Source organism: Aplidium turbinatum, chromosome 7, assembly GCF_918807975.1.
Source record: "Aplidium turbinatum chromosome 7, kaAplTurb1.1, whole genome shotgun sequence".
Lineage (NCBI taxonomy): Eukaryota > Metazoa > Chordata > Ascidiacea > Aplousobranchia > Polyclinidae > Aplidium > Aplidium turbinatum.
Window position 1 is genome coordinate 23,083,942 of NC_137478.1, and position 26,571 is coordinate 23,110,512.

At 36.0% G+C, this 26,571-nt stretch overlaps 1 protein-coding gene across 1 annotated transcript; it reads right to left on the reverse strand.

Moving 5' to 3' along the window:
• Positions 1-197: 197 nt before the first annotated feature.
• LOC145774043 (kelch-like protein 12) lies at positions 198-3,516 on the reverse strand. The gene is made up of 5 exons (XM_082585181.1): positions 3,474-3,516; positions 2,617-2,740; positions 1,594-1,747; positions 950-1,166; positions 198-306 (listed from the first exon to the last, which is right to left on the reverse strand). The coding sequence occupies exons 1-4, from the start codon at positions 3,500-3,502 to the stop codon at positions 1,003-1,005; spliced, it is 471 nt and encodes a 156-aa protein (XP_082441307.1). The 5' UTR covers positions 3,503-3,516; the 3' UTR covers positions 198-306; positions 950-1,002.
• Positions 3,517-26,571: the final 23,055 nt, after the last annotated feature.

A 26,571-nucleotide genomic window follows, 5' to 3' on the forward strand; every position in this document is an offset into this window, starting at 1 on the left:
AACCTTCAAAGGATTAAATTCCACTCATCTACAGTATTGTTCCGAGCATAACCATGCCAGTTACAAACATATAAGAAATATCATCAGCAACAACATATGCTCACTGTTAATACATATTGGATAGTGATTACTAATTGTAATATTTGTCAGATTTACCTCTTTCAATGCAACATTTTGCAAGAAATTCCAGGATAGCTTTCCAAGTTTAACAAAACTGAAAAGTTTAACCATGTGTTTCTTACGTGTGGCGACGTCATGTTTGACCCAACTTATGAGCGCATGAAAAACATTTTCCTCGGAAGATACCTGAATGACGACCTCAATTATTACTGCACTTCATCACAAATGAGTATTACGCCACAGAACAACAAGATATGAAATGTCGACTTCAAATTCTTCTGCTCGGTTCATGAATGGGAAGCAGATAATGGCCAAGTCAACAATTTACCAGAATGTTAAATCCAGTTCTTGCGAACATTTTTTACACTTTTGAATGTGAACGGCAGTCACAAATTTTAACTTTTCTGTAAGTGTCAGCATTACTAGCTTCAAAGTTGCTGTTCTGTGCAGGTTCAAATCGACTTACATTGAAGTAGAAATCACTTATTGAGCTTTCATAAATTATGTAAACATCGATATTTTGTCTCGTATTAACTATTTAGGCACTTCCCAATTAGATATTGCTTACTGTGTGTTTACCATGGAGAACAAGTATTTGATATCACTGATGGTTTGCACAATGAACGGGCAATTATTGCTCGTATGTGACTTGCCGTCTACATTCCTTCGCACCCACAGGTCGCACTTGCCTTGATTATGTGACTGGCCCAAGAACATGTACAATGCTCACAAATCAAATAACTGGCGAAGAGTCTGGTTCAATTTTGTTTGTGGTATTTGTGATTGTCGAATTCTGTTTGTAGTCTTAATTTGAAATAGGCCTACAAACCTTTTTCTTTTCCACTTGCATCACTTCAAACATCACGTCTGGTGTTAGCTCTTTTAACTCTTTTCATCAATGACTGATTCAAAGTTCTCAGCAATGACAATGTTAGCTTTTGCCACAACTTGGTCCAAATCATACATTTTCGAATATGCTTGAATTGTTAAGCAATTCGTCACATCAATTTCATCAAGAAGAAATTCGATGCAATATTGCTTGAGATCTAAACAACAACCAACACCAATGAAAAACTTTATTGTACAATGAAACATGTTGAAAAAATTATGAATTCATAAAAATTCCCAATTCCTGCCATGGTATCTTTGCTAGGAAATTTGAAAACTCAAAACAATGATTGTTTGCTAATGTTTCGAGTTAACCTCGCCGACTGTGACCGAAAAAAGGAGCTCAGGAAATAAACCAACACTAATGAACAAGTACAATAAAAATTGCTTCAAAATTATTCATCAAAAAGTTAAAAATTATAACTTCTGCCGTTGTATTGACATCTTCGTCACAATCTAAAACAAAAAATGTTCAAAAACCTGATTGTTTTAAACAATTAAAGTTATCATAAGCTGTTGTGACAAACGTTTCCTCACATTCGCAGAACACAAAAAAAGATTAATTTATTCTTCGTTGACACTTACTTAGAATTTGCAAATAATTTGTAGCTTCAAGCAAATCGTATACGTTTTCACTTGTGACCACCACTTCACAAGTATACATGAAGTTTAAAACAACTTCCATAGTATCCTCTTTCACTCCGTGAATATTCGCTTTACTTTCATATTTCTCCTTCATCTAACAATTCACAAAACGAACAAAGCTGAGTCACAGCATTACGCGTTTACCAAGATTATGATGTTGATGACGTGCCTAATAAATGAGGTTGTACAAATAAACAATTGAGAGCTGAACAAAGATAAAAATACCTTTCAGCTTAACTAATAATGTCATCTCTGTTCAAATTTCAAGTGAAAAATTTTTTAATTTACGTTATTACGTTTAATCTGGTGAATTTTGTTTTTCTAACAATGCTCTCAAATCTACACCTACGTTTATTGCAAAAAGAAGACTTTAAGGTCTAAACAGTGGTGTGTCTCTGTCTGCAGTCAATGTACTTGTTGTATAAAGTAGCTTGCAGAACAAAATGTCCAGAAGCGTGTTATCGTTTCTATGCAAGGCCTTGCCCTAGACCCTAATATACAACTGTCATGTATTTTGTGATTGAATAGTTTTAAAAAAAGTAATATCCGCATTGCTCAATGTTTTATAATTCAGCAAATCTTCATAAAACCTTTTTCTTTTTAAATTATTTCATTAATTGTTTTTTATAGTAGTTCTATGTGTTCAGACTTAAGGTATTCTAGTAGGTTATTTAGCTGTAATATGAAAAACAACTTCTTTAGGCTACATGAAAACATCAATACATTGTATTGTGAAAATAAACGATGACAGATTAAAATTCTAAATTATCTACAAAATATAAAAGTGTTGATTACCAAATTTGGTTCAAATGATAACCAAAAAATGCTTTTGCACTTTTTCGCAAAACTTCAACATTTTAAGTAAAGAACCGAACAAACTTTGTGTTGTAGTTAGAGATTTATGTGTAACCAGTTTCCCTTCTCCATCAACAAAGAAACAAATAAGGTATTAACAAAACTCACCTCAGAAGAAAAAAGCTTTCGATAAAAGGACGAAAATGCTCCAAGGATACATTTGTGGCTGAAAAATTCATCATCTCCCACAGTCAAAGTGACGTCACAATAACCATTTCCAGATTTCCTTTCTCTATTTTCAACAAATTCAAATATTAATCTTATTTTTCAAGGTCAGTAGACTAGATTCATGTCAAGAAATATCCATCAACACAACTTTATTACAATGTAGACAACTGCTGTGAAAATTCATAGAAACCAAAGTATTCTTGAAATTTATGAGTTGAAAATTTTTAAATAAGTTGATTAAGATTTTATTTCAATGCAACACTTATTTGTCTCCATTTTAATATCCAACTGCCTTAAATCTTCTAAAGTTTTATTTGGCCCGAACAAAAAGTTGTTTTATTCACTTTTAGTACAAAGTACGAATATTTAAGTAAAAACAAACTCCCGATGCATATAGGATTATGTTCAAACCAGACAACTTATTTGAAATATAAGTAGTCAAATCAGCAAGGTTAAGTGTGACGAATACGAAAAAACTGAAACCAGAGCAAACAGTTTCTGCCATTTTATTTACCATTATACTGTATATAAGTTTGGTAAAGTGTCAGTTCAATGCCTACAATTTCTTGTACCGTGTCAACGTTATACATCAAATCCAAGATGAACATAAAAAACAGAATCATTAAATTGTTAAATGTTTGCGATTGATATCATATAAATATCATAATGTAAATTGAAACAGCTTCAATTTGAAACAACAAGCAATTCAATTCCATTTTTGTTTCACTGAGTTGTCACAAATATCACCACAATAAACCACTGTGCACAAATGAAAAAATATAAAGAAACGTATTTACGCGTTCAGTTTGTGCATGATGTCTTCCATGTGCGTGCTTTTAAATTGCTTGAATCGCATTTTTTTATGATTTTTCTGCAACATATAATAAACATTGACTATGATTGTTTTTCAGTACATGGTTGCCACTTAACAAAGCACTGTCACTCACATTTGCTTTAATTTTCTTCGCCAAACTTTTTTATTCCAAAGCCATCTTTAAAGTTCAAAATGTATATTTTATCAACACAATGGAATTTAATTTTAAATAGAAATGTTTTTTAACAGATTAAGGTAATTAAAATGACTTGCTTTCTTCTGGTGAATATACTAGGTTACCAAAGACCAAGTTACAAACGGCCCTGTGAAGAAGGATGAAGTTTCTGGGTTGATCTATCAAGTTTTGTGTCATGAATGTTATTTAATATACATTGGACAAACAAAACGTAATCTTAAATCAACGAGCACCAAAGAGCTTTCAAATTTCAACGTCCAGAGAAATCCTCTTTTTGCAAATACTCTATTAATTTGTCTATAACTTTAGACCATAAAATTATTTGGACAAACGCTACTATTCTTAAAATTGAAAAGTGTTATACTAAAAAATTGTTTTCAGAAAGTTGGTACATTAACCAAAAGGCACGTGTTCTCAATCAGAATGATGGCCAAAGCTTTCCCTTTTGTTTTCAAAAAGTAACATTGAGAGTAACATTGATAAAGAGATAGATAAATTTACGCTGCCGCATAGTAGCTTACTGTTTTAGGCATCACTGCGTGTCAATTGAATTGTGGAAATTTTGTTGCGTTTTTTATCTCTGGTTCTTGCAGGCCCGTAGCCAGCCGGGGGCCAGGGGGGGCCTCGCCCCCCTGGAAAAATCCCAACATTATCGAGCAACAGCTACAATTATAATGATTTTGCTCATCTTTCCCGTTGCAGAGCTCCAACCTAGGCCCGATTAACTACAATTGTTTTGTTTAGTTAACAGCCAAGATGATTAAACAATTTCGCCCCCCCCCCCTACTCCTTCCTTTGGCAACCTCAACATGTTCAATTCAACCAAGGCCAACACGTGTTAGGTTGGTAGAAAACTTGTTTGAAACTGTGCAAAATGAAAGTGTTTTGGGAAAGAATGATAACCTAACAAAGAGGGAATGGTTTTCCAGCAGGCCTACAAACCGGTACAAATTAGGCTATTTGATATCAGCTGTCGCTATTCTCGGTACCATACCTAATTCTAAGGGTCAGTGATAACCAATTTGTGCAGTGATAAACCAAATTTGTGCAGTGATAAATCGCAAAATGTGCAGTGGTAAAGCAAGTGGTTTTTGAAGACAACGCATACAAAATATAAACCCTTAATCTTTTAAGCAGTGTTTATTTTTTCTCTTCAATCCAATCAGTGTAAATAAAGTTAAAGTTTCTGTTTCTAGTTTTCTGATCTGTGAAGTGTTCAACATTGCAGCAGATATTGCTACATTTAGATCTAGCACTGCCGTTTGTGAGTGTGGATTCTCAGTGTTAACAAGGGTTGACGCTCCCCCTAGACCAGTGGTTCCCAACCTGGGGTTCGCGGACCCCTTGGGGGTCCATGAGAAAGCATTTGGAGGTCCGTGACTACCTTGATGAATTTTGGAGAAAAAAAAAAACTTTGTTCTATATGCACGGATAGAGCACCAGCTATGCTCCGGAACAAATCGGGATTTGCTGCTTTAGTAAAAAACGAAGCTCCTCGTGTGGTTGTTACCCATTGCTTCTTGCACAGGTACGCCTTAGCAGCAAAAACTTTACTAGCAAGTCTCAAAGAAATTCTGACGAATTGCGTGAAAGTCGTTAATTTTATCAAAGCAGAGCTGTAAACCACCGTACTTTTAAAGCGCTTTGTCAAGAAGTAGGGTCAGATTATGAAGTAGCCTACTTTTGTATCATTCTGAAGCAGCTAAAAAATGAGGTATCCACTCTTTTGAAAGGAAAAGGAAATCCCCTCTCAAAATTGTTCGAGAGTAAAAGTTTTCTATACGGCATGGCCTACTTAGCCGATCTTTTCGGTCATATTAACAATGTTAATCGTGGCATTCAAGGACCAGGTGTGACAATAATTGATGCAGCTAAAAAACTGAAAGCGTTTTTAGCCAAGTTGCCGGTTTGGAAATGCAGATTGGAAGCAGGTAATTACGCTAACTTTCCAATGTTAGAAGATCTTATCTTGATGGATGAAACTCAAAGAGAATGTACTCTTTTGATCTCTATGAGAGAAAAATTTTGCGCACAGTTGAAACCCTGCAAATCTCATTTCAACGTTATTTTAATTTAGAACACCTGCCGAACGAAGTTGAAACATGGATTCGAAATCCTTTTCTTTTTGACTTGAACAACATTAGCGATGACGATCTCGGTAAAGATGACCTAATTGATTTGAGATCAAAAGAGTTATTACGCATTGAGTTTCATTCAAAAACTGTGGAAGAATTTTGGTGCTCACAACTGCAAACCTACTATCTTGGCAAAGCAAGCGATTATTGTTTTGTTACCATTCATAACCACTTAACCTTTGCGAGGCAGGATTCTCAGCTCTTGTTACAATAAAAACAACATCGAAATCGACTGGACAGTGGACGTTGAAGATGACATGCGTGTTCAACCGCAGTTCAGTCGTTTAGTCCAGGAAAGGCAACAACAACCATCTCATTAAATTTATTTACGTTGAAAAAGTTTCGACATGGCACTTTGGGTCACCTTAATATTCAAATACTGCTGATATTTCTTGAACAATTCATTCATTTTCTTATTTGAGCAACTGTTTAACCTGATATTTGCCGCAGGAGTCATAACGGCAATGCAATATGATACCGTACCGTACAGTAGTTGAGTAGCATAATTATTACAATAGTCAATAGTACTGTGATTGAACTGACTCGTGTGAATATAAATTTCTTTGCAATAGTCAATTGTATGTTAATTGAGTTTCATGCAAAATTTAGGTAGGGGTCCGCAGAATTAATAATTTGTCTAAAGGGGTCTGTGACAACAAAAAGGTTGGGAACCACTGCCCTAGACGGAGCATGTTACAACCAAGACAGGCAAACTTGATGCTTATGGCCTTTGAACATTTTGTATCAAAATCTATCGATTTAGACTTGTTTGTGAGACGGTTTGCATCCAAACATCCGCGACTGCAATTGCAATAGACTAGCTCACGGGTGTAGGCTATAGGCGGAATGCAATCACATATATCAAAATCCTTGGCACTAGCTGCTTCGAGCCAGTTAAAGTTTTTGCTCATAACAAGTATCGCTATTTATACCACAAGTCAACAATTGCTGTGTTATGTTGGTCATTGTAATATGGTTGCCGTGATTTAACTAACAGATAAAATAAGAGACCAGTGTTGGTATTAACACTAATCTGATATATTGCAATTTTTGTGGATACCGGTATTTAAGAGGTTAAAATGCCAAAATCATTTAAATTTTTTTGGCCCCCCCTAACAAAAAGTTGGCCCCCCTTGCTCTGCGGTCTGGCTACGGCGCTGGGTTCTTGCTACTTTATTCATTTTGTCAGTATGTTTTTGTGTTGTGCAATTTGCTGCTGAACACGTAGCTTAGTGTTTATCTGTTTCAACCCCTTTGATAAAGTCAGTCGTGCTGAACGACGAAACGTCGGATATAAAAGCTGGACATCAATATTAACATCAGATGGTAACCCAGTATGATCACCAGAAGAACGCAAGTCATTTTATTTATCAAATGCCTAGTGAACAGTCTCTCTGTATTTAAGATTAAGCTAAGTCTATAACTGCGCATGTTCAATCTGAGTACCTAGGCTAGTGGCGTACACACCCAACAAGTGCAGAGTGAGCGGCGAAACCTCACCATGTTGCAATAAGTCATCCTAAAATTGCATCATGATAAACTTACAAACAAGGAATGAAAAAACGCAGATCAGCAAATTGTGAAGCAATGCAAATAATCGATGGTGATTGTAATGAAATGTTTGGTTATTACAACAGAACAGTAATCTGAATGACAACTCAATGTTTCACTTTGCTATGATCCCTTCTGTGCAGAAGTACAAGTAGCTAAACATTTAAAAGTTTTTATTTTTTGTAAGAATCAACAACAGCAGCTTCACTTACCTCAGATGTAATTTCAGTAAAAGTAGATGAAATTTGCAGTCTTTAGGTAAACAGGTGAGGTTGCAAAAAATCAACGCCTTTTGAAACTTACAATTAGGTTACTTGTGAACTATCCTGTTAAGGCTAAATTATTTAAATCGAATAGATTCGCTTGTGAACATCATACAACCTAACAATGCAAAATATTTTGAACTACTGTTCTTGTATTGTTGGCTATCTAAAACTTTAACTTTATTTTTAAACAGAAATATGCTAAGTGAAAACTCCCATTTTAGATAGTTCTTTGTCTTTTCGTTGGCATGCTGCTTTTTTCTCTTCCACACATGTTCCTAATTGATAGCCTACAATGCGAATCAATAAGCTCGTACAAGGTGTGGTTTGCCGTTTTCAAGCTGCGGCTCTCCGCTCACTGGAACATTTAGTCCTGGCCGTTTGCGCAATAAAACTTGATCTTCGCTCAGCTTCTTGCTGACATAACCAGGATTAGATCAATTGCTTTAAAAAAAACGGGATCAAAAATTACTCACTTACAAAAAGTAAGCAATGATTCCTGTAAACTCATGATGGTTGCTTAATCGGTGGAGATCGAAAGATCTATTTGTCTTTTTCACGTATTTTAATGGCATTTTGTAGTCGCCTATATTGAACTATATTGAACTGGTTTGAATGAAAATTTTAATTTTTGTTTACTAGAGGTCTTGGAATATAACCTAGTCTACTGTTGTGTCTTAAAACAAGGGCTAAAGTTGGATTTGATAAAAAAACCATACAACCCATTCCTTAATAAGATTTCTGTTCAATAAATCTACACAACATTACTGTGTTAGTAATTTAAACTGTGTTGACACTTCAGGTCCCAGTTATAAATTGACAAATTAGCACTTGATCATTTTAATGTTGCTGGAAAGGCGGAGCTGTGCATCCCGTAATGCAGTGTCCCTATTAGCTTACTTAACACCAAAAAAAAGGTCAATGATAATAGAAATATGTCTATAAATTCTGTGAATATCACAAATTTATTGATAACTTGACAATGGATGTCACATCATACACAGGATGACAAAGAATTTTTTTATATTATTATAGCGTTAATTTGAGGAAACATCTTTTCGAAATCATACAACTTTAAACGACTGAAAACAAAATTAAGTTGGTCCGTGTTGTTCTACAAGTTGGTGATATTTTCCTAAAAAAAGTTGAATAATTTTGATGAAATGTGATCAAATCTAAATAAAATAGAGATACTTTAAACAAATCAGTGGAAGACATTTTTTTAACACTGTAACAAACTTAACCTAAAAGGAATTGCTAGATATCCGAGTGGCAAAAGCCTTAGTTTGATGTTCGATAGAGCGCCGGTTCGACACCACTCGAGCATGTGGCTGTGTCTTTGGCAAGACACTTAAATCCATGCCATCAATTGAGGAATGGCACCTCTTCGACTATATCCCTTGATTTTATTCATGGTTATGAACAGTACACTGCTCTAGAACGAAACGTCTATGGCCCTTCGTATAGGCCTATGGTCTGCTGAATTGAACTGAACACAAAAAAAAATTTAGATACACATTGAATGACGTGCAAAACACTTTCTAGAGAAATTTAATAAAAGTTGACCAAGGCCGCTCATTTTGTACATCAGGACAATTTTGCATTTTAATATTCTCATGCATTTTACTTCTATTTGGAACCCATAAAAAAACAAAATTGTTACAATTTTGAAATGAAAGAGGATCAAAGAATTAAATGTTGAATTGAAGAAAAATATCGTTTTAAAAGCTATTCTATATAGGCTACTGTATACAACTAACTTAAAAAATGAAATTTCATAAGCCACTGACTGGAGGGAACATGATAACTTTCCGTTAACTGCAGCTACCTACCAACGTACCAATACCTGTAAACAACTTATCATAGCAAAAAATATTCACACAAAATGTTTCGTTTGCAATTAGAGTTGCTCGAAACAACAAAATGTTGTAATGAAATTTTGTTTTGCCCAATTCGTTTAGAACAATGCTGGTGCGAATTCGCGACAGCCTTTGCTGTCACAAGTTTTCTTGACAGCGCTTATGAGTTTGACTTGAAGTCAATCTTATTTTACAATTCTTCGAGTTGCTGCAGTGCGAGAATAGCGCGGCACCAAAGAAAACTAAGCTGATCACACGCAAAGCAAAGCCAACATAAACCCTGACACCACAAACATATTTTAAATCTATTCAACCGTTAACAGACTTGAACAAACCATAATTGGTTGGATATGCTCAGCAACAACATTTTGACATACTTTAAATCCATTCATCCATTAATAGACTTGAACAAACCCTGTTTGGTTGCAATCGCTCAGCAACAACATTTTACAAGTTTTAAATCTAACTTTACGATGGATGCAAACTACTTTTATTCGCCATGTGGCAACTTCATGTCACCGTGATGGATTAAAAATTAAAACGACTCAGTGAACGTTGGCAACGTCATTTTATATTCGTCCTGATCACCAGCTTATGGTTGCTCAGAATATAAATAACAACTTTTGTTCAAGCAACAGACAAAACGAATACGCAACGATTCGAAGGCTGGTGCAAAACAGAACGAAGTTTGTTTAGTCGTCAACTCGTAGCCTACACCGAAATTCAACCTGATTAATGGAATTGCCAATTTAACCGTCCTCATGTGAGTGCAAGGTGCCACTTGCCACAATACTGCCAACATGTGGATCAACTTGCGTTGGTTGTGATCAGAGTAAAAGCCGCTTTTGAAAGTTCTTATTTTGTTGCACTGGAATGTTTGTTTTGTTTTGTTGTATTATCTTTATCCTGCATTGCGGGAAAGCGGACTTGAGCGCTATGCATCGGTGTACGCCTTCCGACGTACACCTGACCCACGCTGCAGCCGACTGCAATGTCTGTTTCCGGTTGTCTACTCTATTTATGACTTAAATTTGGTACTACCCATTACTCGAAATCGATTACTGGGTAGAGGCAATTATCGTAAAGTTTCTTGCCCAGAGAAACAACAGCAAGTGCGGGTGGCTGGAGTCGAACACGCAGGCTCTCGACTGCGAGCCCAACGCGCTAACCACACGGCCACTCCTGCAAGCATTAACGTTCACAAGCATTAAAGTTCGTAATTTATCTAAAAAGAGCACTTTGCTCTTATTGCTGATTGTATCATTAAATACATGTCTTTTTTTCAAATTTGTTTTGATGCAATGTTTATACTAAAAATATAACTCAAGATAAGCCAAATGCACGTAAACTAGGCTATATAGCACATAAAGTATAAGATTATCATCAGCCTTGATACGTGAACGATTTAGATCTGGTTCAGAAACAAAAAAAAACTTGCTTCTTCTCACAAACAGAAAAATTGAAAGCAATTTGATAAGCAAATAAATGTAATTCAAAAAAACAAGTTGAGCACTTTATGCAAAGACCCAATGAGTGACTTCATATAATGGAAACATTTAGCAATCATTAATAGCAGATACATACTCCCAGTGTTGTACGCGTCAATGAAATAAACCGGCGGCGTCAGCGCGAATTGCCTAAAAACTTTACGGCGTAAAGTACTGCGTCAGCTCTTAAAGAAATTGACGTCGTCAGCATCAGCGCTAATTTCTAGCGCTATTTTAGCCAGGGTCTCACAAAACGGAAGTATTTCGCCTTACCAAATTTAGGCTAAGAATAGCTATAAATAAAGACCATGTTTTATGTTTTGAAACTGTATTGTAATTAGCTGCTTTAGCTTAATAGTTAGGTTATTTCTTTGTTGAAACACAAGCATTTCAAAACGTTTGTCGGACAATCTGCTGTGTTTGGGACGTATTTTGTCCTATCCAAGCGCAAACATGCGTCCCACAGCAGCGCTGAATGGTATTGGTGTGTTGTATTTTAAAACAAGTCTTGAAAACGTTTACTCGGAAAGGTATCACTGTTCCAAGCGTACTGTGATGGTTTAGCATGTATAAATATTATTTTAACGAGGTCCACTGCACCAACATCGCTCTTTTCAGGTGCATAGAGCTCTTTAAATAAAGTATCTTCAACCTCCGCGATGACATTTATTGATTTTTTGCTTTCTCTCTCTGATCCCTCGTTCTCGATAGGCTACTGCTCACGGTATGAGTGATCACCATTTGGCGAACTTCTTCCGCTTGTATTCCAGGTAGCCATTCCAACCAACGCGAAACCCGGTAATTCGGATGAGTCGCGCTGGCCAGAATACATTGTGAAACTTTCATTGTGAAACGAGCTTTTCCATGTAAGCAAAAAATGACGCATAGCGCTTGACGCTTAAAATCGGCAAAATAGTTGACGGCGCTATCACTTCCGTCAACTAAAAAATAAATTGACGGCGTCAATGTACAACCAGTGCCGGTCTTTGGGGTGTGCGAACCGTGCGATCGCACAGGGCCCGCAAATTAGGGGGCCCGCAATTTACTCAGAAAATGCAGTAATTTTTGTCATGTCCAATGGAAAAAATTCAATTCGATTCCCAAGCAAGTACCGGTATCCTTGAAGTCAGTTGCGGCTTTAGGGTGAGGCAAGTACTGAAATTGTCGCGTCAGGCCACCTTTACATGCTTTTAGGCCCCCCACGACATTTCACCATGTGCCAAATAGTTAACATGGCAGTGTAACAACAGAATTTCGTTTTGTGACAATTGCATTTAAATAGAATACATGTTAGTTTCTATACAAAACCATTGTTATTATGCCATATATATGATATGTAGTTTTAAAACTAATCATTTAACCCTATTTCCTGTGGGGGGGGGGTCGGTTGGGACTTGGTACTTTTCAAAGCAATATCATTAAAGAACTACGCGATCCACAGCTCTGAAATTTCTTGACTTTTCCTAAAAATTATTCAAGTATTTATTCCGCTTTAAATGACGTTGCTATTGTCTATAGTTTTAGAGATATGGCATGATTTTCATAACATACTCTGATATTTTAGCTAGCCCTTTTGTTTTCAAATTATACGGATTAATAGGATTACTGAGCGCCGCCGTGCGTGGAACTGCGACGCAGATATCTCATGATTTGGTTTTGTTGTAAAGCATTCAACCGTAATGATTCCGCCTTTTGTTTGCAAACTCGAGTTTTGAGTTGCTTTGATTAATCTTTTAATTACATCTGAGTTGCTTTGAAATTATCAGAGAGCATCGGATAAGCTATGCTGAAAAAAATGTAATTTTACGTTGCTTTCTAGGGCGAATACATTTTGTTTCTAACTTCTAACAAAAAGCAGTAGGAAAGTTCTTGACAAAACTCTGTTTATCTCATAAAACAAACATACTGATGTGGTAAGTTTCTTGATTTCTTGTCGGAAAGCAAGGAGTGCGTTCTTGACCCGCCAATAAACTTTTGCATGTACCTGTACAGTGTACACTTATATTCACATGAATATTTATGGATGTTGTGAAAATGTTTTATGAAAACGAGAGATTGAAGGATACTGAAAAGAACTTGACACAGACTATCTAAACTGCTTGGCTTTTGTGGAAAAACACGCGCAGCTAAATTATTGTGCTTTGACAAGCATTGTGCATATTGTATCATCACTGAATCTTTGCCTAAATGGTAATTTTGCAGTTGCTTGAGAGATTACAAAATTATTTTTTTATACGAGGATTGAAAAGTTTTGATATATCTCAGCAGAAACACTATCAGGACCAACTCAATAATTTCAAACTTTTCATTCAAATGTTGGTCTACAAAAACTTATTTTCACAAAACGGTGTCGGCCTATATCTTTTTCTCCATAAATTTGGACGTTTGTGTCATTTGGAGCAAAGTTGTTTGTTGGGTTGAAAGAATCTGAAATCAATGCCTCGTTTTAGTAACGTATCGTAACGTAATCTATCAGTCAGCGCTTTTGTGCCTTTTTGTTTTCGAATACACTTCCCTGACAAAAGATTGGCTTTTGTAATAACGCCATCAACCATACAGTTGTATTCTCTGACTGCATCTCAAACGCTATACCATACTCAGCAATTTTTCTAAAGCATTGTTACACAAAATGCATATCTGACAAAATAAGGAAGATATGTTGAATTGAATTATATTTTATACGGATCGTTTTCTTTATCCTTGAAAAAAAGAAAAGAACGATTTTTATCGTTTGGCATAAAAATATGTGTATTGAAGTTCACCTTGGTTTGCATAATGAAAATCACCCCAAAGAATTGCTTGAAGTGATTTTCGCAGCTATTTGATTCTTCGCGATGATATCAATTATAGTTTCTATCAGGTGAAACCTGTTCAAACTATTTTTTTTAAAAACTATGGCTCATTCAAGAATATAACACTTTGTAAATATAGCTTACTTCATTTTTGTGTTTTTACTTCGATTTTTTCACAAGCAAGACCTTACACAAAACAAGTTATTTGCAACGTGAGTCGATTGACCAGAGTAGCCTAAATGGACCAGAAAGCTGATAGCCAAAACTTGATTACTTTTTATCAAAATGTTTGCACATTGGAAACAGCAATCACTTTGTTTCAAATCAGCAAATCACTTTTTGTCATTGGTTCAACGTCTGCAGACGTCTAAACTAATATACGACGAAATTGGTTTTCTGGGTCTTCGGTTCGGAAAAACATCATTATGATGTATTGTGACGTGGTCTATCAGCCAGCAGTAGTTTATGCGTCTTTTGTTTTTAGATGTGTGTCAATTACAAAAGATGGCTTTTGCAGTAACGCCATCAACCGCAAACTGCATCTAAAATGCTATTTCAAAATTTGAACAAAAAGAAATCTTCTCATGCGTAATAAATAACTTGACACAAAATGCATGTCCAACAAAATAGACAAAAAATGTAGAAAACGTTATTTTGCAAATCTAGTTAACAACATGAAAAAAAACACTTCAATCATTTTGACACAAACGTGCATTTTTAAAATATCAACAACCTTCAATTTTGCCCAAGGAAAAAGTCAACACTTTAGTGTTTTTTTGTTTTTTTACGACAAAAGCACTCGGCCTGAAAAAGATTTTTTTTCTATTTTTTGTATCGTTATGTCACGACTTTGAGTTTGTTACGCAGAACGGGAGTTCCATTTGGCAAACGACCTCTTCTATAACCTACCAACACGATTTGACTAAACGATTATTATCACTACATTTTGTCACAGCTGTTTGCAAAATTGTTTCATTCAAAGTGATCATTGTTGGTAAGTATTGAAACATATCACTTTGGAATGCATCGTGACATAGTTTATCAGTCAGGAGTTTTAGACGCTCTTTGTTTTTGGAGTGCATGATGGCCTAAAATGGAACAAGCTCCTATCGAAGGAAGTCACTACCTTTGGATAGGTTGTTGTTCAAATACCACGTGACACCATCAGGCTACCTTACTTTTCTGTATTCAATCGCTACCCAGACAGCAAATCAGACACTTTTTACATCGATTCAACCTCTTTAGACGTTGAAATAATGTTAAAAACGAATAAATAGCTTCCTGAGATGTGCTGTGAAATGCAAAGTGTTTCTTGATCATACATAACCAAATTCGACAGTGTGAATGTGAAAAAAAATTTGCTTGATTTAGTTCCAATATCAAGTAATGACAGTACGTTTGAAAAAGTGTAGACTATAAACATGTGGCTCAAAAAGCACTTGAAATAGTTTTTTTGCGGTGATTATGTCTCATTCTCTGCAAATGTTGAAACAAAGCAAATTTGTTTTGCAATGCCTCCGGCAAAACAACAAGCAAACGCAAGTCGGACGCCAATTACGATTTCATTGAAGCGTGGACGACGTCTCCGCGTAAGAGATTAAAATCTACACAATAGAATTAACCCGTCACACTCAATTATAAGTTAATTAAGAAGCAATTTCTCAAGTCAAATAAAAAAATATGACCAACCATCAAATTATTTGATTTTTCAAGTTGCGCTGTTGAACAAATTGCAAAAGAGTTTCGATGTTATGTTGTCAGATAAATTATCTACACCATGTGAAAATTTGATTGATCTATCTTGCGTAGTTTTTGAGTTACACGAGCTCAAAGTGATAGTGTCGAACCGACCCCCCCGTCCGCAAGTCAACTGGCCAAAATACGTCACAGGATAAAGGGTTAAAGGGCCCGGATTTTTAAAACGCCATGTATCAAATCACTTAATATTCTATGAATTCAGAAAACTTCACTCTTGTGAAAATTTAAATGCATGTTACTTCCAGTATTAAACTATCATTATTATGCCCTATGCATGTAATTTTTAAAATCTAATATTGAGGGGCCCAGGTTTTTTCAAAACGCCATGTAGGCTACCAAATGTTTAACATTGCTCAGTGACAACAGAAACTAAAATTTTCAATCTTGTGGCAACTGTGTTTAGATACATGTTACTTCCAGTACAATACGGTACTAAAATGTCATTGTTATTCCATGGGTTGAAAAATAACATTTAGGGGCCCGGATCTTTTCAAATTGTTTCAAGTTGATTACTCTGTAGTACCCAACCTAAATAATTTTTAAATCTTAATATAGGCTACTTGTTATTGTATTTAGATATGTACAGTTTGTGCAGTAGGCTACATTGTACACTTATTCATTGCTTGGATTTTTTTCACTGAATAGTAATATAATCCTGTGATACCTGAATTGCTGCCTCATAAGCAAGAAGAAGAAGATTGATGATATACCAATGTAATTTTTGTACCAGCAAAGGTTGTTGAACTCAATGATAGAGTACCATTAGTGATTTATCCATTAGCTATATATACCTAAACCTAATCATTGTAAAAGTGGAGCAAAGAAAAAAAGGATTTAAAAAAAGAGTTGTTGAGCAATTATACAAAGCATTCTTCAGTTTCTAAGTTTTTAAAATATACTAGTTGCAGTAATGACGCCAGTGAATCTACTTCTTTGACAACATCTTAAATGATGTCACTACTGGTGGTAACAGATTAATTTCACAAAATTCTGAGGTCAGCTTTGCCTTATTCAAACTCCAGCTGCTTGCAATGATGTTAGATCAATAGCAGAAATGCTCGATTTCCTCTAAATGTGATGTGCTGGCTAATTTTTACCCAAATGACCTAAACGCCAAGTCTTTGCTCGAAGAGCTAGTGTGCGTACAAAATGTCTATTCAGTTAAATTTGGTGTTGATGATAAGAAATCCCACATAAATATTTTCTCAAACGGCCCTGGCCATAGCATTTTTGCATGTATTTTACATCATTCACAATATAGCCCTAATGAACTACATGGCATGCTTAGTGTGCGCTATACCATATATATAACCTTAAAATTGTTTTACAACATGTCTTTACTCTGAGCTACTAGATGTGGCATGCAAATAGCAAGTGCAGTGGTTTTCATTTTTTTTATATCATATTATGATACTTCATATTTAACTTATTGAGATATACATCTCACTGTGCTTTTTTCCTTGGATTGAGTAGCTGTATTTATTTTTCAATATGTTTGTATAACATGAGGTATTTCACCGCAAAGTATTAAGATGCATGATTGCATGGTTTACGTACTTGATGCATGATGTCTTCAATAATAACACCTTCACTCGTCTTCAAAATTTCCCCTTGTTGCCCTGCCTGTTGTGGCTCAGTTTCATGTACGAATCCATTTCTAGCCTGCTTGATTATGTTTTAACTTGCATTTGCAGGAATGAGGCAAACAATTTAATTAAATGCTGCTCTGCCACTGTATAGAAACTGACTCTGACAGAGAATATTGCCCATCTTCAGTTGCAGGGTTACTTTGAGTTTGGCAGCCAGCAGTTTTAGTAAAAACGTTTTCTGAAGTGAACCTGCTGGACATTTTGCAAGCATTTCAAACAACTTCAATCTAGGTACCTACTTCTGAGTTCAGATGGATTCCGACCAATTTAAGCATAATAAGGAGTCCTTGCTGGTTGCTGCACAGGTACATTTGGTTGGGTTTGTTTCTTTTGCATTGTTATATTTCATGCTTAAATATTCCCATAAGACAATATGCACACATTTCATGAAAGTTGAGCATTGTGTGTTTGATGTGTTTTCATTCATGCTTTGTATGCATATTTATGCAACCAAGTAAAAGTAAACCGATTTTCTTAAATCAAATTGGATCAGTAGCGTTGCCAAGTGAGAGTTTGGGAGTTACCCCCCCCCCTTGGAACGCGTGTGATGTCACGATATTGAAAATTATGCTTTCAGTGTTTTGTGCTTTCTAATCAACACTAAATTAGTATGGTATAGGATCTAGAATGCTCTACAGCTGTTTAGTATCCATAGTAGTCTGCCGCTAACTCGTACAGTCCATGGAAACACTGCAATATCCACAGCTGTGAAAAATTGCACTGATCTTTTATATATATATATATATAGCTGATTACAGTGGTTCGTTATACAAAACTTGAATATATCAGAAATGAAGTAAGTTCACTGTCTTAAAGCTTTTTGTCTGATACTCATCGAGATGTATGACGTCTGTTTACATTTTCTAAACTTTGGGTTAACTTTAAAGCGCAAAAGTTAGTGGCTTACTGGAATAAGATCGTTTTTGATCAACCAAGGACAAAATTAATCAATAATAAAACTGTAATAATCTGGCAAAAAAGCGATCAACCTATGTCTCTAAAACAAAGTTTGCCTAATTTTAAATGAAACTACATTAAAAGAGCTAGTTACCAAACATTCAAATATCTTAGCCAGGAATTAGCAACAAGAAAACATAGAGACTTAGCTTTATTTCTGAAAAATGCCCAAGAAAACATGATCTTATCGTTTTGCTATGCCACCGGACAGCACCATTTTACAGTAATATTCATACCCAAGTTTTTGTTGAACATGCTCTCAGAATGCACCAAATTCAAAGTAATTTTTCAAAAATTTTTGGGGAGGCCCCCCAGACCCCCCGCCGCTGGGTGTCGCCTTCGGCGAGCACGCCGTCAGGCTTCGCCTGCCGGCCGTCAACACCCCCTCCCGTTTCTAAATACGTTACTGAATTGGATCATTGTCCTTGGGGCCCGCAAAACATATTCCGCACAGGGCCCGCAATACCCTAAGAGACCGGCACTGGTACAACACTGCATACTCCTCAAATAGGAAACTACCCTCGCGCGATCTTGGGAGTAGAAAAGATTGAATAAAACTGAATAGGTTCTCAACATCACATCTAAATGTTTAAACCACGTTCAAAATCAAATCTGTCAATATGAGATATCGCTATGATCTGAGATCTCCGAAGGACACCTAGAGACATCTGTTTATTGAGATATGCCGAGACCGTGCATAAAAGCATTACCTGAGACAGTCCTGAGTGTATTTTCATGTAGATTGCGTTAGATCTGAACCTACAATAGGGCTTCAGCACTTTTGCTAATGTACCAAGATTGCATTTATAGCATCATTTTTGGTTATTCATTATTCAATTACAACGATTATTTGGTACCGCATTTTCAAATCTGTCTATTTCATTTTAACAAAAATATGATATTTCTTTTTGCGTCAGTCATCTCAGTTTTACATCCAAAGATAGCCAGGCTATTTGAAAACTAGTTTTCTACATACTTCTACATTGGCTTTACGAGCAAAATTGCTAATGTTACAAATAAACAACTTGGAGCTGAAACAATAGATAAACTAAGTGACTCTTCATCATTTTGTAATGCAAGATGGTAATGACGAAAAGCGCTTTTCCAAACATCACAAAATTATATACTGATAATGTTGATGATGTTTACATTTACAGAAACCGCTATTGAAGTCATCAAAGAATTGAATAATGCTGAAGAGCCCTATGCGTCAAGTTTCTTCATATTCAGCAAACATGTTTTGCATTTAGATTTTTACCGTTTGAATCTGTCAAATCATGGAACCAATATATAACAAGCCAGAGTCGAAACCGTGCTTTTCTACCGATTCCGACTCCAGATACCTCACAAACTTTCCGACTCCACTTCCACAGCCCTCATCAGCTCAATTCAACACAAAATTTAGAAATAACAATTATTGCTACATGCGATATTTAAGACATTTAAGAAAATTTAGGAATCACTATGCTACACAGGATATGTAAGGACTTGAACTTGATGAAGAATTTAAGATTTATTCGGGACGCTTAGCCCACAAATAATTTCAGCTGCATTAAAAAAAAATCATGGAAAGAACGGGACTACAATTTTTCGAATTAAAAGGTGGGGCAAAGCGGCAATGTGAGCAAAAAGCAATGAAAAGTCACTGAACGGTTTAACTAGCGTGTAAACGTTTTGCGAGTAATTCGTTTTCATTTTCTTGAGATTTGCTTTTACAATTTTTTGTCGCTAGCTTACAGTTGTTGCACTGCAAGGCCATTTGTTTATGTGGTTTTTCTTGCCTGTCTCATTACGTTGTAGTGAGTTGGATACACCGAATATAAGATGCATAGTATTAGTATACTGTATACTGAAAAGTTTTGTGCTGGTTTCAATTTTTTGTGTGTTTTCCATGTCGCTCATTACTCTTCATATGCATGCACTAGGACTGCTTGAAACAAACTTTGTCTGGTCCAAAACGAAATTCTTCATGAAACAGTTTAATTTAAAACAGCTCAAGCATATTGGTGCCCTGTACAAACTTCAGTTCGAAAATATGATATTAGCATATTGAAATAGGCCTACGTTTGCTGAAATCCTTTGGTATTTGTAACTTGTTACGTCGTAAAATTAAGCTTCAGGCTCTGTCATGGTTCACATTCTCTACTACGTCTTATTCTACATATTGCCTGCCACAACATAAGTTTTAATAGAATCCCTCAAATAATTTGCTTAAAACACAGTTGTTGTAGTTTCGTCTTCCAACGTTCATATCAGCAAAATGGGACCACGCTTGCTTCCGTGGATCGAATCGTTCAACTGATGACAACCTTTCACCGATGTCGCTGTCGGCAGCATTGCCGAGTGGTGAGAGCCCTGGTACGACACTCGAAAGAGTTCCGCACCTTCCCGTCTACTTCATTTAAATCTTAAACCATCGCGTGTAAACCTGGACACGACGAAAAACGGTGTCGCTCTATGTCCTCGAATCCTCCTGTTGAAAAGGATTTACAAGCCGATATCAAGGAATCGTGCAAATATTCTGGTAACCGTATAGCTACTGTATCTCTTTTATACCATGCAGACTTGTTCTATTGCAAGGTCAACACCAAACATTCAAGTTAAAGTGACCATCAAGCAAAAAGCAAATAATTCAAATTAAAAATACGTGTAAACCACCCCAATACTGGAACGTGTAAGTGGTTGAACTTGATGATTATCTTCAAAACTTTGATTACACTGATGAGTTGATGATAGAATATACGAAAAAGAAGTAGAAATATCAGATAGCCCACAAGTTTCGATTAGTTATAGGCCTAAACCAGTGGTTCCCAACCGGGGGGGAATTCCCCACTAGGGGGGAATTTATTTTCAGGGGGGAATTTGGTTTTAGGATTGTAAAGCATTTTAAGCCTAGTAAGTTGGCCAAGACCAGAGCTTTAAAGCGCTAAGGAGGAGCCTTAACTCCCGATTATTTAAGCAACTGTGCACTGACATGGATGCAAACCATCACGTAGGCCTACTTCTCTTTCATGCAAATACTCGATGGCTTTCAAGAGGAAACGTAACCAAGCGAGTGTTTGAGCTCAGAGACAAACTTAAATTATTTTTTGACCTTTAAATAAAATTTGAATTTGTTTCATTGCTGAATGTTGACAGATGGATTAGATTTCTTGCTTATTTGGTTAATATGTTTGGTTCATTGACTAAACTAAATCTGAAAATGCAAGGGAAAAACGCCACTATACATACGGTATATAGGCTATTCAATCGCCATCTCCGTTTGAAGCAGATTGCGCATCAACATGGGTTATCTGTATCCATGCGCCATTGACATATTGATCCCATGTGAATTTACAAACTGTAGGCTACTGCTTCCATGCTGGCTCAAGGCAGGTTGGAAGAGAGTGATTGATTTATGTCACTGTCATTAGAAGATTGTCTTAAGGTACTAGAAGGCTCTGCTGTCCTGATCGCGGGAGACTACGTTTTGTCTGGCCTCTACCTTCCGACCAGCCTGGCTTGGGTGGCCTTTCCAGGAGCAAATGCCTGTACCGCTCAGCATTTAAAGATGCTTTGGAAGCTTTCACTAGCAAGCTTGATGATTGAAAGAGAAAAGTTAGAATGAACAATTGAACATGTCACCATATTTAAAAAACTATCATTGGTGTTGGTTGTTGACGGCAAAGAACAGGTTCTTCCAGAGTAGGAAAAGAATTGATTTTGTCACATCTCACAGCATTAGAATTGGAATTCATTCGATATTTTCCTGAAATTTATGACGATGAGCTTGATTTAATACGAAATTCATTCACATTGTTGATGAAAAAACTTCCCGATAAATTGCAGAATGAATTTTTAGAACTCAAAACGGATTCTTGCACAAGAGACTTATTCAGAAAAAAATTCAATCACTGGATTTTGGCCATTAATGTGTAATTCCTATCCCAAAGTGGCAGAGAAAGCTATTCGAAGTATCCTCCCTTTTTCTTTCACTTATCTATGCGAATCAGGTTTTTCAACTCTTGCAGATGAAAAGAAAACAGAGAAACAGATTAGACGTGGAGAATGATATTCGTTATGCTCTTTTGAATACTCTTCTACTAAGTTACATTTTGTTGTTGTCGAGTTGTCGAAACAAAAAAACCACAAGCTTCACACAGACTGTTATGCATTGACTCTTATATTTTGAATGTCGTTGGCTCCAGCTCGTGTCCGATCGAATTTGGCTTTGGACGGTGATGTCATATGTGGCTTTGGAGGCCCAGTCTATGATGGGAAGGACGTGGGAAAAATCACATTGTATGGATGTGGGGGACGTGGTAGTTTTAGCTTTTCATTTCTAGTGTTTCATTTTTCATGGGCCTTTTGTATCTTGCTTTTTTCGAAAATTTTCGTGCTTTTCTTAGTTTTTTTTCTCCAGAGTTGACCTGTCACTAGCAAGTTGTTCCCATGAATCCAGAGCGATGTTTGCATGGTTGAGGGAGACTTTCAGCTGGTCTTTGTATCTCTCTTTTTTTTTTTTCTTTGAATAAAATACTTTTTAGCAACGTTCTTCATTACCGCAATTAAATTATTTTAGTATGAAAAGGAATATTACAGGCTAAAAAGCTTATTACTAGTGAAAATTTAGTTTAGCTTAGTCTTACAAGACTTAAATTAAAATATTAATTTAAACGAGTTTTTAACAAACTAAATTTATAGGGGGAAATTTAGATTAAAATATTGACTAAAAGGGTCCACCGGATGAAAAAGGTTGGGAACCACTGGCCTAAACAGTATTACGTACATTTCTTTCAGTAAGAGAATCAAAGAACAATTTATTTTGATTGCAGTGAGCACAGCAGTTTTAAGCAGGCGAACATTATCCCACAGCACGGTCAGGCATCGCTGTGGTAGCAGTGCGCAAGGTGACTACTACAGCGCCCCAGCTAAACCAACCAGTCGTCTTAGCATAGTCTTGTGATGGATCTTTTGAAGAATGTTTCCTCATAGTAACGGCGGATAAGCAATCTATCCGCAACTAGATACATAAATTCCGGATAGCAGCTCAGAGCTACTTCTTATAAAGATAGCACGACTATAGCCCTGTAGAATTTTTGGTCAACATAGAAAAAATTCTTATAAAGACGTATGATATTCCGTTGGAAAGATAATTTTATCAGCTTTTCAATGATGGGTTTTGTCATTTTTTTTATCTTGGGGAAAAAAAGTTAGGACCAAAAACGTGCCAGGGGGTGAAACACTAATTTGCCCCCTGTAGAATTTTTGGTCAACCCAGAAAAATTCTTACAAAAACGTAGTATATACTGTTGGAAAGAAAATTTATCAATTTTTAGATGATGGGTTTTGTAATTTTTTTACCTTAGGGGAAAAAAGCTACGACCAAAAACGTGCCAGGAGGTAAAACACTAATTTGCCCAACATTATGATACAATTATAAGCTAAAATACGATATCTTCGTAACAAAATACAACATCATAAATTGGAATATTACTATCAGCAAAGCAAACTAACAATCGGAAAGCAAAAAATAAAAACATATATACGGTAACTTAATTAAGAGGTATATATCACACGTTTAAGGGGGTAAAAGCTGACCTAGACGGAGATAGTAGGAGAGATTTCACCGATATAAAAGGTTTTCTTGTATAAGCAAGGACATGTAAGCAACAAATAAAAGCTATCTAAGAGGTAGTGAAGAAGTTTTTAGTTAATATGCTCTTTCATAGGGTATTTTGTTACAAAAATACCAAAACAATCTGTTCTCCTCTTCCCCCCAGTCTTGGAGTGCCAAAAAGCCCGGTCTTGCTAGGGTTAAACCAGCTGTAGCTTAGGCGTAAAGATGTAAAACCGACATTTAAATTTTTAAGTTCTAATAAAATATAGCCTCAATACTAGGGTGTTTCATTTTTTCGCCATTTTTGAAATTCAAATGCCCGGGGTCCCATTGGTGGTATTTGGGGTAAAAAGTTTACACCCCAATTTTTTTAATTATGACGTCATATTGAGGTGGTCCTTAAGGTTTGAAATTTTTAGGCCTCAAAATCTCAAAATTTGGCCGTATCTCCGGAACCATTCATCATAGATCGTCTTAGGCTACTGTGTGATGTGCAGTCTGACCATAGAAAGAGCTCAACACCTGCTCTCCTGGGCCACATCGAAACGAGCTTTTGCCTGAGGATGGGTTTCTTTTATGTCCGATTTTCTTTCTCCTATTATTATTATTATGACTGCTCATCCACATCAATATTGGAACTGGCAAATTCAATCCACAGCACTTTTTCATTAGGCTGTCATTCATTACTACATGTGTGCTTCTCTCTGTTTTTGTTTTATTTTTTGCTATTTGTTTTTTTTTTGGGGTTTTGTGGCCTTGCTAACTACTAATATATAGCCTACTACATGATTATCCATTCAGGCACGTTTTAAACCTTTCACGGTTTTGCCACCTTTTCCCGTTCATTAACGTGCTGGTAGGTGACCAGTGCTGTGTTAAGGGGAGGGCCAAGGGGGGCCCGGCCCCCGGGCCCACCATCTCAGGTGGCCCACAAATAACAAACATTTGCGTTTCAGTGAAGTTTTTTTGATTTTCTAAAGTTTACTGCGTGTACTTGTCCATTATAAAGATGATTTAGGTCTTATTGTATTAAAACATCTCAAATTTGGGCCCTTACTACACTGAAACATCTCTAAAAACACCATTACTATCTTAAAAGAAAGTTAAAATGCGATAACGTTAGTTCAGGTAACATGATCTGCAGAAATATATTTAACATATTGTATAACAGGTGGGATGCAATTGAATTCAAGATGGGCCCAATTGCCACACAGTGTTTTTGCACAACCGTTTTAATTGTTTTGGTCATTTACTTTTGTGGTGAAACTTCGATAATGATTTTATGCTTACTGGTAAGAAGCATCATACCTAATAAGTTCACTCGTTGAAGATTCTGTGGAGAAACTATTTAGAAGTTGAAGTGTAATTGATGTAGTTGGGCCCATTTCAAAATCAATGGAAATATTGATAGGGCATTTTTTTATGTGTTTACCAATATGTTTGAAAAATTTGGCTGTTTTTTTAGTATAATTTGCAATACATTGAAAGAAATTGGAAAGCACAAATAGTGAAATGAAAAAAATACTAGAGGGCCCTTTTTGAATTCACATAGCCTACTCAACTGGTATTCAAGTTCTTTTGATTGAAAGAAATCGGAAAGCACAAAAGTGAAATGAAACAAAAAATTGAGTTGGGCCCTTAGTGAATTCACATATCTATATATTCAATTTATTTTATGATTTATCATTTCATTTTGAACATTTACAATACCGTAATCATAAATATCCTTGACTAGTGATGTCATGAGCAGAAAAAACCTGTCCGCTGCCGCACTGCACAATGCACATGTCTTCCCATACACTACAACGCAAAACATCTCGAAATGTCATACTGCCTCTGCAGTCTGCACCATGAAGAATAAGAGTGCACTTGTGCAAGTGCACATCAAATACAAGGGAATCTATTAAACAAAAGCAAATTTGGGAAAAAATTTAGGGCCTATTTAGGCAATTGAGGAACTTGCACCACTTGTTATCCACCTTTTATAGCTCATCTGAGTTGCTTTTTATTGAATGCTGGATACTTTTAGTAGAAACGTTCTTCTGTATTTACTTTTTTCTGAATATATGCACATGAAATTTCGCTTATTTTCAAATACCTTATAGACCTGGCATATCACATGTTGTATGGTAGCCCACTGAAATTGCTTTGATCCAAAATAAAAATCATTCTTTCACAAGTGACCTGTTTAAGTGTTTATTTTTGACACTAACCAAGGCTACCATACCCTAAAAACTTTAATTAACTTAAATGCCTGCATAAAATAATGAAAGCATTGCCTTGGAATGAAATAATGTTAAATAAAAATAATTAAACACTTGATTCTCAAAACTCTTGACACTGTTTTTGTTTACAAATAAAAATTTACAATCACAATTATAATGCTTTACCTTGCTTGACTGAACAAGTAGTGTTGCCAGATAAACCATAGAAATGATGAAAAACAATAATGTTACCAGACAAATGACCAAATCTGATTGAAAATTAATAATTTCTTCAGTTTCGGTTTTATCCCCAGATTTTATTCCGGTACCGCGACGCAAAGTTCAAACAGTCAAAATTCTGCACGGTACGGTGGTATTACCGCGTCGTGACTACACTCCATTGCCAGTATTTTTTTTATTAGAAATTGTTAACACTTTTGGCTTTCATTCCGAGCAAAGGTGTAGCTAAGAAATGATAGACCTGTGTTTGCGATTACTTACACTTGTGTTGTTTTCTAAACTGGTGAGAAAGTCTATTGAAGTGAACCACATATCCATATCAGTGCAGTGAAAGTAGGCCATGCACAATACTATAGGTCTGCTTGACGATAGATGGCCCAAAATTATTCTG

Bases quoted from the DNA above. Each gene is read 5' to 3' on its own strand.
- LOC145774043 (XM_082585181.1), bottom strand. From the start codon at position 3,502: ATGGAAGACATCATGCACAAACTGAACGC. The intron at 2,741-3,473 runs GTAAATACGTTT...TGTTGAAAATAG, and splicing joins ATCATGCACAAACTGAACGC to AGAAAGGAAATCTGGAAATG. The intron at 1,748-2,616 runs GTGAGTTTTGTT...GTGAATTGTTAG, and splicing joins GAAAGCTTTTTTCTTCTGAG to ATGAAGGAGAAATATGAAAG.